This window comes from Pimephales promelas, chromosome 5, assembly GCF_988280905.1.
Source record: "Pimephales promelas chromosome 5, fPimPro1.hap1.1, whole genome shotgun sequence".
Lineage (NCBI taxonomy): Eukaryota > Metazoa > Chordata > Actinopteri > Cypriniformes > Leuciscidae > Pimephales > Pimephales promelas.
In genome coordinates, this window is record NC_142773.1 from 5,480,465 (window position 1) to 5,498,192 (window position 17,728).

Consider the following 17,728-nt stretch of genomic DNA (forward strand, 5'->3'; position numbering starts at 1 on the left):
ACTTTTTTTTTCTAAAGTTCTAACAAGGCCTAAAGCAGGCACATGCCATTAAACGTAGTCGGCAGGATTCGAACCTGCGCGTGGAGACCCCAATGGATTTCTAGTCCATCGCCTTAACCACTCGGCCAAAGATGGGGCAAAAGAGACTGCTATGGGGGGGGAGAAGGAAAAGAAGCGCCGAAAGAAGGGGGAAAAAACGGAAGAGTCGTGGGTTCTAATCCCAGGGAAAGCAAGAACTGACAAAAATGTAAAATGTGTTCCTTGCGTCTGCCAAATGAATATATGTAAATGTAAAAATACTTAAATGACTAAAAAAGTCAATATTTAAACCCATTTTAGACCTATTTTATTAAAAAAAGTGTCAAATTGTATTTTATCACAAAACAATCTCTGTCAAATTGGAAAGAATACAATGTACAACACATACTTTCCACAAATAGTTTATTCGAAAATCTCAAATGTAGTATGTTATATGTCATAATAAAAATGAAATATACAAGTATAAATAAAATACAATTATTTATTATACTTATTACCACAAATATTCTTTCAAAAAAGTTCAACATTTACAACAGAAATAAGGAATATATATACACATACACACTTAAATATAATTATATATACATTAAATATAACGTTTAATATATAATGAAATACATATATACAATACAATAAATATATATATATATATATATATATATATATATAACAACTACAATGTGCATTCTATATAACGAATATAGATGTAATACAACTACGAATGTAATACGAATGTAATACAAATGTAATACATATGTAAGACAAAAGTTATATAGTATTATTTAATACTATTAAAATATTTACAGAATAGTAAGTTATTATAATATATATATATATATTTTTTTTTTATAAAAATTGAATATAAAAATAAAGTTTAATATATAATGAAATACAAATACTATGACAAACTTGGTTTCATAATCATAATATATAATTCTAATTATATATATATATGGGTCAATGACGTATAAGGATTTTCCACAGGCCAATTTTAAAATACTAAAAATAATATCTGTTGCAATTGTTCAAACATTAAGGATGTTGTGTACACCTAAATTCATTTTAAAAATGTAAAACAAGTTCTTAGTAAGTAAAGTGTTTAGAAACCAAGTATTTGCAATTCTTTTGAGTTTTTTTAAATAATGATCTCATTTTTTGTTCTATAATTTCTGAGTTGCCTTCTTAATTCTAGTTAACAGACTTATTTTTCCTATAAATCACATAAAACTGATAGAAATGTTTTAAAAATCTAATTTCCTGAAGCATACTATATCTGTGATTCATATTTCAGCCACAGAAATAAAATATATTTTTTTTTAATTTAATACAGTGATTGCTTTTATTGGTCGCACCACATGACAAGTGGTCGCTCCAAATGACATGACCTTATATAGTTAAAAATCTATTTAAAGAGATCAATGAACAATACATTTTATACATAAAAATGATTTAAACCAGATTTTATACAAATTTCAAAGAATTTTCTTGAACATTAAAATTTAATAAACTTTTTTTTATAAAAATCACATCACAAACACAAGTGCACCATTTAATTTAACTTGACTTAGAATTTCTTTCTAACAAATAATAATGTTATATATATATTAAATAAAGATGTTTTATATTTTGTAAATGTCCTAACAGAAATGTATAAACATTTATTTTTGTGAGTGAATATAGCAACATTGCAAACATAAATGGACAACCTTAAAGGCGATTTTCTCAATGTTTCGATTTTGTAGCACCCTCAGATTCTAGATTTTCAGTTGTATCGGCCAAATATTGTTCTATCTAAACAAATCATACATCAATAGACAGCTTATTTATTCAGCATTCATATGATGTATAAATCTCAATTTAAAAAAATTGTGTGATGGATGTGACCTATATGACATTGACCCATTGAGTGGTTTTATGGTCTAGGGTTACATGTTAGAATGATTTCTGAAGGATCATGTGACACTGAAGACTGGAGTAATGATGCTGAGAATTCAGCTTTGATCACAGGAATAAATTAAAGTTTACTATATATTCACATAAAAAACAGATATTTTAAACTGTAATAATATTTCACTCTTCTTCTCTACTCCGCTCTTGCTGCAGGATAAGAATTGTTTCGCTTGGCAGGCAGTGGCATCTGGTAAAATAGATTAAAATAGTTTTATATAAATAAATAGGCAATAATAAATACACTACAAATAAATGCAGTATTACTAAACTGAAATTACATGCTCTATTTTTTTTTTTTTGCATTTTTCTCATATTGTACAAAGAGTGAACATAAACTGTCTGAAATATATTTTAAAAAATCCCAAATTGCATAAAAATCTTTTCCAAATGATACTAAAGTAAAGTACTTTTTTAAAATAAACCGTCGATTGAATATAAAAGCATAAAACTGCCAATCTAGGACATATATCTATCATTGAAAACAGTCTGCAGTGGTCGCACCACATGATATTTGGTCGCACCACATGACATTTTCAAATTCATTCATAATTTACAGGCACAGAAATGGCCACCAAAACAAAACAAGCTAGCTTGCCAAAAAAGGTCACTATGAAATTTACAATAAAAATATATATTTGTAGAAATAACTTTAATATTAAATTTTTTTGAGGTCACACCACATGACATGCAAATTTGGCAACTACATACCAACCATTACAAAGGTTTATTTTTTTTCCAATTTGAGAGAATTAAAAACCTGCTTGCTGCTTCCATGGGTCCTTGGTAAATTGGTTTATGATGTAACTTCCTGTGTTTGAATAGTTTTCAACATATAAGTCCCAAAATGGTAGTTCTTTGATGGTCGCACCACATGATATTTCATAAAATAGACATCTTCGGACAAAGTTTGTTTGTATATTATGATGGGAATATAAATGCAAATGCTTAGAATTTTTTTAAAGGATCACAAAACATTTTGGAAATCATGCCAAATAGTGCAGTATATAAATTTGAATTAATTCAGAGTAATTTCAAAGATGTTTTCAAAACAGAAGTTATGGCCGGACGGTCGCACCACATGATGTTTTGACACTTTAAATAACAAAATAATAACAAATAAGTAAAAGGTTTTTGAAAAGTTAAAGTGAGTACATACATGAGAGAGGTACTACAAATATGCAGTATCTTTATAGGAATTTAAACCCATTTTTGCCTGAAAAAATGCAGTCGGACAGAAAATTTAGGCGTCACGTCATTGACCCATATATATATATATATATATATATATATATAATAACAACTAGAATGTGCATTTCCTGAAAATAATTTTAAAGACTCACAAATAAAACCGTTAAAAGCACAAATAAAAGCTAAAATCTATATAATGAATACAAATTTATATCTATATGAAATACAAAAAATATATAGTATTCTTTAATAGTATTATAAAATAATTACAGAATAGTAAGTTATAATAATAATAATAATAATAAAACTAAGTAGCCTTTTATAAATATATACATATATATACTGTATATATAACAAGTGTTTCTACATTTTTATTAAGCTGTATGTGTAGAAGTATATTATTATTATATCTAGCCATTTAATTGTGTGTGATATGTATGCATATATATGTATGTGTATATATATGTGTGTGTATTTATATATATATGTATGTATGTATGTATATATATATATATATATATATATATATATATATATATATATACACACATATACACACACAACTAAATGGCTAGACATAATAATAATATACTTCTACACATACAGCTTAATAAAAATGTAGAAACACTTGTTATATACATATACATTCACACACGCACTTATTCTTTTTAGAAGTTTCCTTAAAAATTGCCAAAAATGTACTTAATGCACTAACATAAAAAATTAAAGAGCTGATTAAACCGTGTACTCAATCACGACAAAAAGCCTAAAGAGAGTCTTTCCACTCTGCAATGGTCTGGCCAGATGCTGGACAGTACCACTTTCCTCTAATCTGGGAATGGCCAGTGACTTTACTTTTTGATTGGCCACATATTTTACACTCATAATGATAATGTTCCTTTGTGTGGCGCTTCTTTGGTGGCTCCCCTCTTGCCAAACGCTCTTGATCTTCAATTGCTGCCTTGTGCTGTCTCCATGCACGCTGTCGGTTCGGAGGAAGTGGTGGAACTGATGGCTGTTGGCCCAGTGGAAAAGAAGACCCAACCTGAGTGTGCGATGGTGGAACTGATGGCTGTTGGCCCAGTGGAAAAGAAGACCCAACCTGAGTGTGCGATGGTGGAACTGATGGCTGTTGGCCCGTTGGAAAAGAAGACCCAACCTGAGAGTGTGATGGTGGAACAGAAGACCAACCCTGAGAGTGCGATGGTGGAACAGAAGACCAACCCTGAGAGTGCGATGGTGGAACAGAAGACCAACTCTGAGAGTGCGATGGTGGAACTGAAGACCAACTCTGAGAGTGCGATGGTGGAACAGAAGACCAACCCTGAGAGTGCGATGGTGGAACAGAAGACCAATCCTGAGAGTGCGATGGTGGAACAGAAGACCAACTCTGAGAGTGCGATGGTGGAACTGAAGACCAACTCTGAGAGTGCGATGGTGGAACAGAAGACCAATCCTGAGAGTGCGATGGTGGAACAGAAGACCAACTCTGAGAGTGCGATGGTGGAACAGAAGACCAACCCTGAGAGTGTGATGGTGGAACAGAAGACCAACCCTGAGAGTGCGATGGTGGAAAAGACAAACCAGAATACCCAGGCCAGGCATCCCACTCAGGAAATTGCTGGGCCCCAGGCCAGTCTGTGCCAGATGGAGATGTGTCTCTAAGCCCAGAGTCTGTGTGCATTATAGAAGATACTCCAGTTCCAGTTCGTGCATATTTACGCTGGCGAATAACTGCCTCACCCTCCCGATTTTCAGGCTCCTGGAACTCAATGGCAACATGTCCATGATCAACAGGTGCAGATGGGAGCTCTCTAGGCTTTGGCAGTAGCTCCTTTGCCAAACCAACAGGCTGGGGAAGCTCCACTCCTTGTAGCAAGGTGTCCCGGTCTGTTCTTTTCTGTCTGTCGAGAAGCCTGGGAAAGAATAACAGAATTTTTTTTCTCTACCCACAATATGTTCAAAAAACATCTCTACTGATTTGTTTTTCTAAATCATGTACACTAAACTATTGGAGACGTTTACCTCCAGTCTTTGTGCTAAGGTAGGCTAGCAGCGAGTGCATCAGAGTTACGGCACATGGAGATGAGAAGGGTATGTATGGACTTATCTAACTCTGTGGGATGCAGTGAAAAAGCTAAATTTCCAAAAAGTCGGAGTGCGCCTTTAATATTCAGCAATATTATTAATTTGACTGTACTCACATTATTGGACAAGAACCAAACTGATAACATTACAGCTGATTTATAGACGAAATTCAACTCATTTTGTAATTGATGAACTTTGCAGTTTCTGAACATTGTCAGAGAAAAGCTGACCGCGAAATGTCTCAACTGACAAAGCAGAATCAAGCATTTTAGAAAGCTGTATAATTAGCAATAATGTATTCTAAACCATAACAGTCTAAATTTCTGAAAAGCTTTTGTGAAACAATGTATGCATTTATTACCAATTTCTTAAAATCCTTTTTTGGCAGACAGATAAAAGGTTACAAATTTCAAAATGAGACAGGATGTCTGAAAACAATGTGTATTTACTGTAATGTACGTTATATAGAAATATATATGGAATTGGGAATAGTTCAATAAATTTATTATTTCAGAAGTGCAGTCATTCCTCATAGGAAGTGAATTTAGGAAGCTGAAAACCATGAAGACACTGTTGTGTTGTTTACAGTAACTAGCACCAAGTTGGTCTTGTCCAGTAGCTCTCTGCAGTCTTCAAGCAGCTGCTTGATGTGGCTATATATCATCACAATTGCCTGAGGAATGGGAAAGGTTTTGCCCTTGTTGTCTTTAGGCCTATTTCTGGCTTCCCTGAATTCCTTCAGAAGCTTAAGTGCGACACATTCTGAAACCCTGTTGGCATCAGGTCTCTGGGCAGCCTGACCATGAGTCATGAACAGTCTGTGAATAAAAAGATGCATGATTGTATTATGTATGATCAGTATTCTATAGTTCTGGCACCTTTTTATGGCACCTCTCACTGCATCACTGCATCTCTCACTGCATCTCTCACTGCACCTCTTACAGCACCTCTCACTGCACCTCTCACTGCATCACTGCATCTCTCACTGCACCTCTCACTGCATCTCTCACTGCATCACTGCATCTCTCACTGCACCTCTTACAGCATCTCTCACTGCATCTCTCACTGCATCTCTCACTGCACCTCTCACAGCATCTCTCACTGCACCTCTCACTGCATCACTGCATCTCTCACTGCATCTCTCACTGCATCTCTCACTGCACCTCTCACAGCATCTCTCACTGCACCTCTCACTGCATCACTGCATCTCTCACTGCATCTCTCACTGCATCACTGCATGTCTCACTGCATCTCTCACTGCACCTCTCACTGCATCTCTCACTGCATCTCTCACTGCACCTCTCACTGCATCTCCTTGCTCCTGCATCTCTCACTGGGCCTGCTCTTCTGCCTGGGCCCCTTGCTCTTACTCTTTCTCCTCCAGACATTACAGTGTTTGTCTTTTCCTGTTTCCAAAAACATTACTCTTTACTTTAAAGGCCTCCTTTTACTGTATAAGTGTCAATACAGTTTTTCTCAATTGCTAAAACACTAAAATCCATTGGCTGAACAAAGTTCTCAGTTGCCTGAACTCATTTAGCTAATTGTGAAGTCTGTTGTCAATACTGTAAACAATTTCTCATGGTAAAACACAATTTGCAGATCTCACTTAGACTTTTCAGCAAAACTCTAAACACATTTTCATTCTCAAAACACATTCTGCACTCCAATGCACATATCATCCATACTGGTAAACACAAGTGGCAACAATCAAATACAAATACAAACACATATCATTTGATTGAACACAACCACTCAAAACTGATTCAACCTATTTCAAATGATGTGACACAACCAATATTAGCCAGTTCAGAGAGCAAACTGAACTGAGAGGTTGTTGAAGGTGGAAGGGAGAAAGTCTCAGAATGGATAGAAAAAACAATGTGAGAGGACGAGGACGTATGCGAGGTGGTCGACGAGGAGGAGGAGGGCAAGAAAGAGGAAGAGGAGGAGGAGGAGGGCAAGAAAGAGAAAGAGGAGGAAGAGGAGGGCAAGAAAGAGGAGGAGGAAGAGGAAGAAGAGGAGGAGGGGGGCAAGAAAGAGAAAGAGGAGGGGGGGCAAGGGACAATATTGCTTGTGAAGTCGACGAAGTCCTCTGGCATGACCCAGGCCAAAGACAAGAAGCACATTGATCAAATGTTTACTCCTTTCATTTGTGTCCCTTACTTCGTATATATCGTAAACTGTAGTACAGTGCACTGCTGTAGACTATACAATGAAAAAATATGTTTTTTTTTATATATAGAATTAAAACTGAATTAAAAAATATAGAGGTAAAACTGTTTTGAGAGCAGTGTTTGATTTTGAACACAGGTAAAAACTGTTTTGAGGCGAAAGTTTCATTTTGCAAGAGGAATCAGAGGTTTTGTAAATAGTGCTTGAAGATAAGGTTTTGTGTTTAATGTTTTTAGAAAATGGAGCAATGTTTCAGAAATTGTGTTTTAGCAATTGAGAAAAACTGTAATAGGAAAAAATAACCCCGCCACTGAATCTAAGCCAGACTGAAAACAGCTGTGGTTGGCCCAATTTACCCAACATAAATAAGCTGTGGGTCAATCATTCAATTGTTTGTTTATTATCAGCTGAGATATATTGTTTTTGAACTGATATCATTGCAGAAGCAGATGTTTTTATACTGTATCTAAGGTTTGGAATATTGTTTTTGCTATTTTGGGATGGTGTGTGTTAACATTTGAAAATACTACGAAAACAATCCATAATTTTGTTGGTATCCACAAGTTTCCTACGCCCCATGAGGCCTTGCGTCAAAAGTGGGCGCAACTTCCGGTTGGAAGTAAACAAAGCACGATTTGACATGCTTGACACTCGTTCATTCAACAGTTGACAGTCATTCAAGTTATAGCGATCCAAACTAGCTAACGATGTGGGAACACAACCTCAACGAAATTACAGTTTTTTCTGATTGCTTAAGCACATTTTTTGTAATTATTGGCTAGTTTTGCAAAACTCTACACACAAATGAGAAAACCTTTCACCCAATTATCAAAACATAGTAGTTCTCTTGCAAAAGCAAACACAGCTAGATTAACTCTTCACACCTTCGTAAAAATTGTGTTTTTGTATCAAACAGTAAACACAAGCCATCATCTACTAAGCACACAATGTGCCAACTACACACTGATGGTATGAATACAAAACACATCTGGCTTTTGCTGTCTCTGTGTACAAATGTCAATTTGAGGTCATACTTTTGTCATAGTGTCATGTAAACATACAAGGATACAAACTTCAAGTATTGGTGTTTATTCACACTCATAAAAACCAAGACAAAGTCAGAACACAAAATAGTAATTTTACAAAAAACAAAAAAACAATCAGCCTACATCATGTCGCACCAGGGAAAATATCTCCTTGAATGCCTTATCCAGGCCTGACATGATGCCTGGTCAATATCTCCACATGCCTCCTCCATTGCTTGTAAAAGGGCTACCTGTTGATGAGGATGACGGTCGTACACTTTCCAGAACTCCTCAATGGGATTTACGTAAGAATGGAGAGTATGGAGGGAGGTTGAGTGCCATGAAGAATGTGTGGTGTGTAAACCAGTTGCGGACCAAAGCAGCCCTATGGAAACTAACATTGTCCCATATGATGACATATCGGGTATCCTCTTCAACTCCACATCCTCTACCTCTGCCTCCTTGTCCTCTTCTAGCTCCTTCCTCCAACCTCTTCACCTCCACGTCCTTTTCCTCCAACTTCTTCACCTCCACGTCCTCTCCCTCGGCCTCCTCTGATTCTTACTCTTCTCACTCTTACTGCTCCTTCCATTTTACTCCACACAGACAGCTTACCTGTGACTTATTTATAGTGCTTAGGCTGATTGCAAAGTGAACTAATTTTCTAAAACAGTTTTCACATGTGAAAGTGAGCCAGACAGTTGGCAAAATAGTGTTACAGTTTTTCTCGATTGTTTGCACACATTTTCTGAAAGAATCCCTCATATTCTCAGAACTCTACACACAAATCTAAAAACACTCACACAATTGGCAAAACCCCTCAATTCTCCTGCAAAATGAAACTTTACATTCAAAACAATGTTATTTCTTCTCAAAATGGTATTTTGTTTTCAAATGACACACACAAACCATCATATGAATAGACATTTATAAGAACCAGTTGAACACTGATGTGCTCAATGTAAATCACTATGATCAATGGAAAACACTTTCTTCTCCATTCATCATAATGACTTGGGCCTTTTTTGTTCAGTGTTACACTTACTACAGACATTACATACATAGGTGTGTGTTGTAAAATATTTGAGAATATTGTTTTTATACCCAGAACATACAAATACACGGTAACAAATATATTTTATTTTTCCCACAAAATCAATGGGAGATAGATCCCACATTTTGTACACCCCAACCAACACAAAGTCGCACATACAGTGGTCTACATACAAAACAACAGAATTTTATGCTGTTACAGTAAAAAAGGAAATAAAAAAATATCTATGCTGCATTCTCTCTTTGGTTTTGGTATTTTATGCTAAAGCTCTGATTGCTAATTGTAAAACTGTGTGACGGGTGTTTGCCCTTGTGACGAGTCAGTGTGAATATTTGAATGGCAGTGTGTTCCTCGTGAAGACAAGAGATTTTCTGCATGAAAATTGTGCCAAATGCAGAGAATTGTGTGTAGTGTTTTGAAAAAAGTGTGTTTTAGAGCTGCAATTCGAGTGTAAAGCAGGAATTGTGCTTGTAGTTCAGTAGAATTGGTTCAGGGGGTTGGTCAATGAGTTACATGTTGTGGTCATTGTGTCTCAAGTACCAGAAAATGTGTGTAAACAATCGAGAAAAACTGTAATGATAGCCATACATATATTTAATTTTGCTAGGAGTGTGTTGGAAATTTGGTAATTGAGTGTAAGCAGTGAGTTGTGTTTAAAGTTCTGCAAAAAAGAGTGTTGAGCAGTTTTTGTGCTTTAAGTTTTGCAAACTCAGTGAGTGGTTTTGCTATACGTATTAATAGTTTTAGAAATTGTGCTACAAGAATCACGATTAGCGCTTAAGCATTCAGAAAAAACTGTAAAAAAGGTGAAATAACAGTACCTTTACCCTCCACAGTAGTTGATTGGGAGTAACATTATTAATAATCAATACTCATCAAGGCATGGTGACAAACAGTTGTGCGAGCTGACAAACAATTAAAATAAAAAATACACACTTAGTCATTGTGCTTTGGAGTTTATTCAAAATTATAAATGAATGTGCTGCTTGAATACATTAACTGGCACATTTGGTATTCTGTCAACACAGGCTTTGATCCTGAGTTTAGGTGTAACATAGAGAACAGCCAAACACATGCTGATAAAAGTTTATAGAATATTAAGAATTTATGTACACAGGAAGATTCGTCTTCTTTTGGGAGGTGATGGAAACTACAGTCGTTGGCAGGAACACTCTGATTTCGTTTTCAGCTTATGTTCAAAACAATCACGTTTAAGCCACTGAACTAGTTTAGTCCGGCTATACATACAACCGCGAACAGCACATGTTGTCCCTGAGCTCCGTAACGACATCTCTCATAAAGATTTGCGTCTTTAAATAGTAAAATAATTCTCCGAAAAACAGCTAGCCTCTTCGCTAACTAACACACAAAATACCATTGGAATGCTACTTCCGCCGCCTCACCGGAAGTTTCACCCACTTTATTTTTTACAGGAGCGCCCCTCGGAAACTTGTGGATAGCTTGTCTGTTAAGAAAATGTAAGCATTGTGGAAATGTGTTCACTGACTGCATATTGTGTGAAAACAACATGAAATGTGTGAATGGTATGGCCACAAAAGATCAATGTTGTGCTAATTGTGTTTAGAGTTTTGAAAATGTGACAACTGTTTGGACAAATGCTTGTTAGCGACTGAAAAAAACTGTAAATTACACAGGGAGCATTCAACAAGACTCAAATTTAACAATTTAACTCACCTCTCAGCTGCTTGCTGACCAGGGGCTGAGCCACTACGCTTCCGAGAAGCTCTCCAAGGACCTGCCAAGATCTTTCTCTTGCACTTAAGGGAATACTTGGAGGGAGACTGATCAATGGGATGCAAATTCTGATACAACGCAAGATCTCTGCTATCTCGTTGGTTGATAAACCAGTGATCGTGCGGTTGAGACTGACGAGGTACCCTGCCAGGTTATCCACTGCCTCCCATCCAGGAACACCCCTTGAATCACTTCTACTGTCCTGAAAATGGAAACAAAAACAGAATCGTGCATTATGAAATCATTTATTAACAGCTCTTTGATAAACCATTCTTCACAAATTACAAGCACCAAGTATTACAAACTTTACCGGAGCTGGTGTGCTCGGCCCAGCACAGGAAATGTCTATCAGGAGGACTGTACACGGTTTCCTAGATTATTTTAAAACATTTTTAAAAGAAGAATAAACTTCAGTTACAAAACTGACAATTCAAAGTTTATGCTAAACAACAACAACAACAAAAAGGTTTAGCTTTAGTTTTATCTAAAAAAGTTTTATCATTAGTTTTTCTTTCAGTCGCTAACAAGAGTTTGTCCAATCAGTTGTAACATGGATATTTTGTTCACTGTAAGCAATACTGTAAAACATTTTCTGTTCTATCATGTGAACATTACTGTATCCAGTCAAGAAATTTAGTGTAAAAATGGTGGATTGCATATTTTTCATGCAAATACCTGTAAAACGGAAACATCAAAGTCTATGCAGTTTTTGTAATGTCAACAATAGCCAGTATTTTGAAACCTGGGGCCCGTTTCAATAAGGAGGTTCAACCAACTCTGAGTTAAAGCTTGAACTCAGAGTTGACTTACCCTGAGATGGGAAACTCCGAGTTTTCGGTTACAGAACAGCTGAAATGAGTTAGTTCAATCAACTCTGAGTTGACTGACTCTGAGTTAAGCGCGTGCACCACAGCTATAAAAAGCCATTATCAATGGAGCGCAGATATTACGAGTCACCATGGCAACAGCGCCAGACAAAAAGAGGTGTTGGGTATAATTAATTACCAAGTAATCTAAATATTGTAATTTAATTAAAGGGATTACTCTTAATTCTTCTTTAATTTAAAATAAAATAAAATATGATGCAATTACATTAAATAGGCTACTGCATAAACTATAGCCCAATTCAGTATAAAAAAATAGTGGATTTAGCATACATTTTTAAAAGGTATATTTTTATATAACCTTCTCCCTCTACACACTTTGATCAATTCAAGAATAATTCATGCAATTGTATATTGTTAATTTGAAAGCATTAAAAGTGCAATTTCTTGTCTCTCCTCCTTGTATTATTCAAGTGGTTGAGGTTGATATAGGATTTAGTAATATTTAGACCAATACTTTCTAGAGATAGTAATTATTACATTAATCTAACTACACCGTTGAAGATGTCATTTGTTGTTAATAATTCATAACTATTTTAGAGTAACTGTTAAAATATCAGAGGTGAAACTGGAAGAATGTTATTCAACCTAAAGTAGTCTACTATTACTTTGATACATTTTTACTTAAGTAAAAGTAAAAATACCAGTCTAAAAAATCTACTCAAGTAAAAAGTAGTTAATTTAAAACATGAGTAAAAGTTGCTGAGTAACTTGTTTAACAGCGGGGGTGGGGTGGGGGACTCCCCCATGTGGGGTTGTAAGAGTTTCACAGTATGAGAACCGTCTCAGAAAATATCACGGTTTATGGTATTAAACAATTGTTAAATATATAAACTGCATTATTAAATTACAGTTATTATTTTCATCAGTTAAAATGACAGTTAAATAAATTAAACATTTGTTCAATAAAACATAATATCAACTAACTTCAATAATTGATTATGATTATGATTGACATCTTATTTTTTATAATGAATAACTTATTAAATTTTATTACAATTTTTTCAATGATTTAATAGAAATATATTATCAAAAACAGTGGTAATCAAATAAAAGTTTAGCAAATGTTTTAATCCTTTTATTTTTTGGCAAAGTGCTGCAAAACAGATTTAGTCAATAGGCCTTTATCACATTTCTTGGTTTGAAACATTCGAAATCGCCAAGCAGTGTACTCGCACTTCCGGTGGTTACTTAGTTACCAGATAAACTATGGCTGCCTCCTCTCGCCGGTGCTATTGCAGTGTACCGGGTTGTTCAACATCAAAACAAAGACAGCCATACCTTAGCTTCCATGACTTCCCAAAAGACGAACACCTCCGCAAGGCTTGGGTGAGATTGATAAGGAGGGACGAAGGTCCTTTGTTCCATATAAGTCGGGGTAGTACGTTTGTATGCAGCTTGCACTTTGACGAGGAAAGCATTTACGTCTCGAAAAGTGGGCGGAGGAGACTAAAATCCGGTACTACACCAAGTCGATTTTCGTGGAACAGCTGGGGGGAGACTCGTGTGCTTCGCCAGTCAGTTTTCGATCGGGTTAATGCGCGTTTTGAAGTAACGTTAATTGAAGAGTCACAGAATAGCGACTCTGCTATAGATGAATCCGGCGAAACTACCGGAAGTAAGCGGGCGCCATTACTGAGCTGTTGCTGGGTAGCGTTGCGCCATTGCCTCCTATTGTTTTAGTTGCAACTTGCGTCCACTGGAATAAACAGCTCGCGATTTACGACTGTCACTAACGTTACAACGTTAGCCCTTGTGTAATGTCGAGTGGGTAAACAGTTTCCGTTATAAATTGTTTCAATGGTGGCAGTAAAATTTCAATTTTGAAGAGAAAAAATTGTGAATACCCCGGGTCGACTGCCCCTGTCTGGTGTCGTACGGTTTACACAGATTTCCTGGGCGAGTACAAGACGCGGACATTCGCGTATAATAACAATTATTTAATGACATACGTAAAAAAATATAATAAATGTGTGATATAGTGATCAGCAAAATCTCCTCTCTTGTTATTTTTTCTATTCAATATGGTCATTAAATGGCTTTCCTGAGCTGAATGTAACGTTATGTGACACAATTGTTCTCCTGCTGTTATATTGACCTCTTTCCATGGTTTAAAAACAGTAGTTGGTCGATATTATGTATACTTTCTAGCTGTAACGTTACCTTACCCATGCCCGTTGCAATGTAAAAATTAGATAAATAATGCACACAAATGAAAAACATGAAATTGTTTATTTGATTTCATTTATTTATTGTTGCCAAATGGACAGATCTTTTTTTAGTTTCCTCGGTAGCAAACGTTAGCCTAGCTAGCTTGCCAAGCTATTTTCATAAATAATCTGTAAGATCGTTTGTACCTTCATCTGTGACTGGAGGCCAATGTCTAACATCATCAACCCAACAAGTCTGCCTGGCTCTAGCTGTCATTAAGGGTGCGTTATCACCTTATCTCCGAGGTTTGTTTACATACCGGTGCATATGTCTATGCCGGTGTAACAGCTCAGTAATGGCGTCGCCACAAGATGGCAGCCTACACAAGAACGCTCGTCGGATTCGTCTATAGAGAACGCAGATGAACAGCCCACAGTCGCGGAGGATCAACAACCCGCGGCCGCCAGTGATCACAATTACTCCCGCGACTCCGCAGGTGGACTAGATGCTGATGCTGCTGCCGAAACCATCAGGCAACTGGAGGCACCACATCGTCTTGGCCAACTTTTGGGAGATTCGAGAGAGAAGTAGTCCAGCGATAACAGGCAGCCATTTCGAACGCAATAACCGGAAGACGCAGTACACTGCTTCAGCTATTTTTGACGGTTACTTCCGGCGTTCTATTTTGATGCGATAAAGGCCTATTAAACCATGGACAAACAATATATATATATATATATATATATATATATATATATTCCTTAAAGAATGTGTAAATACATTTTAGTATTATTGTTGGTGTTTAAACAGCACTTCCTCTTTAAAAAAGGGGAGGAGACCGCAAGAAACTCTGGGTTTACTGAAGAAAACCTGCTCCCGACCAGGTTAGGTTCACAGAGTAAGTTACCATGGTAACTGACTCTGAGTATAAGTTACCTCTCTTTCAGAAACGGGCTTGACTTACTCTGCTTTCTCGGGTTTGATATACCCCCCTTTCTGTAACGGAAAACCCAGAGTTTCCCTCATTTCAGGGTTAACATACTCAGAGTTTTCACTTAACCTCCTTTCTGAAACAGGCCCCTGGTGTACTTTGATTGACTGCATGTACCTTGTGAAGCGAAAACAAACGTTATTCGTTGACAGAATCATTTCAGTTTGAGTAAGATTTCTAGTGTTTTGGTAAAGTTAGATGTGTTCTATTTTGAAATATAGTTAGTGTATATTTAACAAAATGTGTTTTTGAGAAGAAAATTATCCATTCGGCCAATTGTGTTTTGTAGGTGTGAGTCTGTGTTAAGAGTTTAATAAAAGTATCAGAAGTATGGGTAAGCAGTGCACTTGTTAGTGATTAAAAAAGCTCTAATTAAAAAAAGTATAAATCATGAAGCAACTCATTAGTTGCTACTAAAAACTAACATTTCTATGCAATTTTAATTTAAAATGATCAAGAAAATTGACATTACCAGAGGTGAGATCAATGAATCACCATGACTGCTGGAAATTCCAAGGGTGGGTGTGTCTAAATCAATGTCTGCTGCATCACATATTGTGACATCCAGACACTCATCCTCCTGAACTTCAACCTGCAACTCTGGCAAGGGGATTTCACGTTGCTCCAGTGGAGAAAGCAGGTCTCCTCTGTTAGACTGGGCCAGCAAATACTCCACAGCTATACGTTCATCTGCCATAAAAATTCAATAAACATATTGAAAAAAAGAGCTATATATCAGGCTAAAGCAGAAAAGCATGTGATGAAACTAGTGTTGCTAACAAATAATACATTTTTGGATTAACACATGACAAATGCAATTAAATAAAAGCCAAAATCACAAAGGAATTTCACAAACTGACACATCTTATAACTACAAATGGGCACCTTTATAGCAATCATCAGTCATGCAAACATGGAATCACGATTGCAATAGAGGGTACAATGTTGAATATTACCGGTGGGTCTCCCAGGAGGTTTGAATTCTGGCAGGAGTGGACATCCAAGGACTTTGTTGCTGAGGACATTCATCTGGGACATTAAACGTACATTATACATTTTTGTTTGTGATGTACCACTCATGTCCACAGCTTGATGAGCTCGGTTGATGTTCCACCTAGATGCCCCCTCAAGCATGTACATCTGTGTATGAAGTGCATTACATCTCCACCCTGAAAAACAATGTTTCACATGATTAAAACACTATTATATAACCCCAACTTTTGGATCCAATAGACCTTATTCAGAGCAGCACCATGACAGGTATGAAAGTGAGGCTGTGAAAGATACTGTGTTTCCAATGGCATCCGCTGTAAAAAGCTGAATAAAGCGGCTAGATTACTTAAAATTTTCCACAGCTTACATTGTCGGGAGTTTTTTTTTGTCAACTGACATTTCTTGGAAAGATATTTTTCCAGTGTTTCATGAGCAGAACAATCCGAAAACACATTAAATAACAGTACAGCCCATTGAAGAGATGCAAGTCTATCCCTCACAGCCTCGCTTTCATTCTCATTAAAACACAAAGATGGCGCTGCCGTGAATAAGGCGTTTCCAACACTATTTAAATATACACATGGTATTGTCTTATAATGTAAATTTACCTGGAATAAAAGTGCACTGGTGGCGATGGAAGCTTTCCAGGGAGGAGGACCCTCTGCCACACCTCAGCACATCCAGAACCTTGTCACCCTTCTGTAAACCGGAGCCCAGTTTTGTGTACAGCTGAACACCGGGTGGATCTTGGATGCAAGGTAAGTGTTTCTGCTGTACCTCCCACACGTGTGACATGCTCTCTGGATTGATGAGGCGCAAACCAGTGGTGTCGGTCAGTTCCCACATGGAGTCCAGAAGTCCTTGGATCAGGTCACAAGTTTCTTGAACTCCACGTGTCCTCCTCCTGCAGTGCTTGGCCAGCTCGTTGGAGGTGATGCTCGACAGGATTTGGGCCTCTGTTGGAATATGACCCCTATTTTTTTTTTAAAAGAATGGTCTTTTTCGCCTCTTTAAGGCGAGAGATGTCCTCCTTGTCCCATTCAAACACACAGGTGGACAACTTTGAGCAGAAAGTGCCATACAATGGATGGTGCTCCGTTGTAAGGCCAGCTGTGACCCGCCGCATGAAGTGGAAAACATCGAGTCGCACAGTGATCTTCCATGGGCGAAACCAGGTCAGAACTGGAGTCACACCTACACCAGGGAGAAACAATGCGTGTATTTTTTGCGAATTTTTAGTGATTTGCATCATTAAACAAATATAATAATGCTGTTTTACATAAGCTTTTGTTTACTTGATTGCAAACACTGAACCAAGGTTCTCACAGTAAATTGCTACTGTAAATAGAAATTAAGAAATTTATAACCATTGTGTATATATTAGGGGTGTGCAAAGCAGCCGGTATTTGTATGTGAGTAAGGCCACGCCCCCTTG

General features: G+C 36.8%; 1 protein-coding gene across 1 annotated transcript; it reads right to left on the reverse strand.

Annotated features, from left to right (window-relative positions):
• Positions 1-3,912: 3,912 nt before the first annotated feature.
• LOC120488958 (uncharacterized) lies at positions 3,913-17,139 on the reverse strand. The gene is made up of 8 exons (XM_089130737.1): positions 16,902-17,139; positions 16,257-16,469; positions 15,773-15,990; positions 11,411-11,476; positions 11,215-11,342; positions 5,826-6,083; positions 4,770-5,093; positions 3,913-4,699 (listed from the first exon to the last, which is right to left on the reverse strand). The coding sequence occupies exons 1-8, from the start codon at positions 17,137-17,139 to the stop codon at positions 3,913-3,915; spliced, it is 2,232 nt and encodes a 743-aa protein (XP_088986863.1).
• Between the last annotated feature and the right edge of the window lie 589 nt (positions 17,140-17,728).

Excerpts from the sequence above, each read along its gene's own strand:
- LOC120488958 (XM_089130737.1), bottom strand. The coding sequence starts at position 17,139 with ATGTGGGAACTGACCGACACCACTGGTTTGCGCCTCATCAATCCAGAG. Across the intron at positions 16,470-16,901 it reads CCAGTGCACTTTTATTCCAG|GGTGGAGATGTAATGCACTT; the intron begins GTAAATTTACAT and ends ATTGTTTTTCAG. Across the intron at positions 11,343-11,410 it reads ATAACCTGGCAGGGTACCTC|AATTTGCATCCCATTGATCA; the intron begins GTCAGTCTCAAC and ends GCGTTGTATCAG.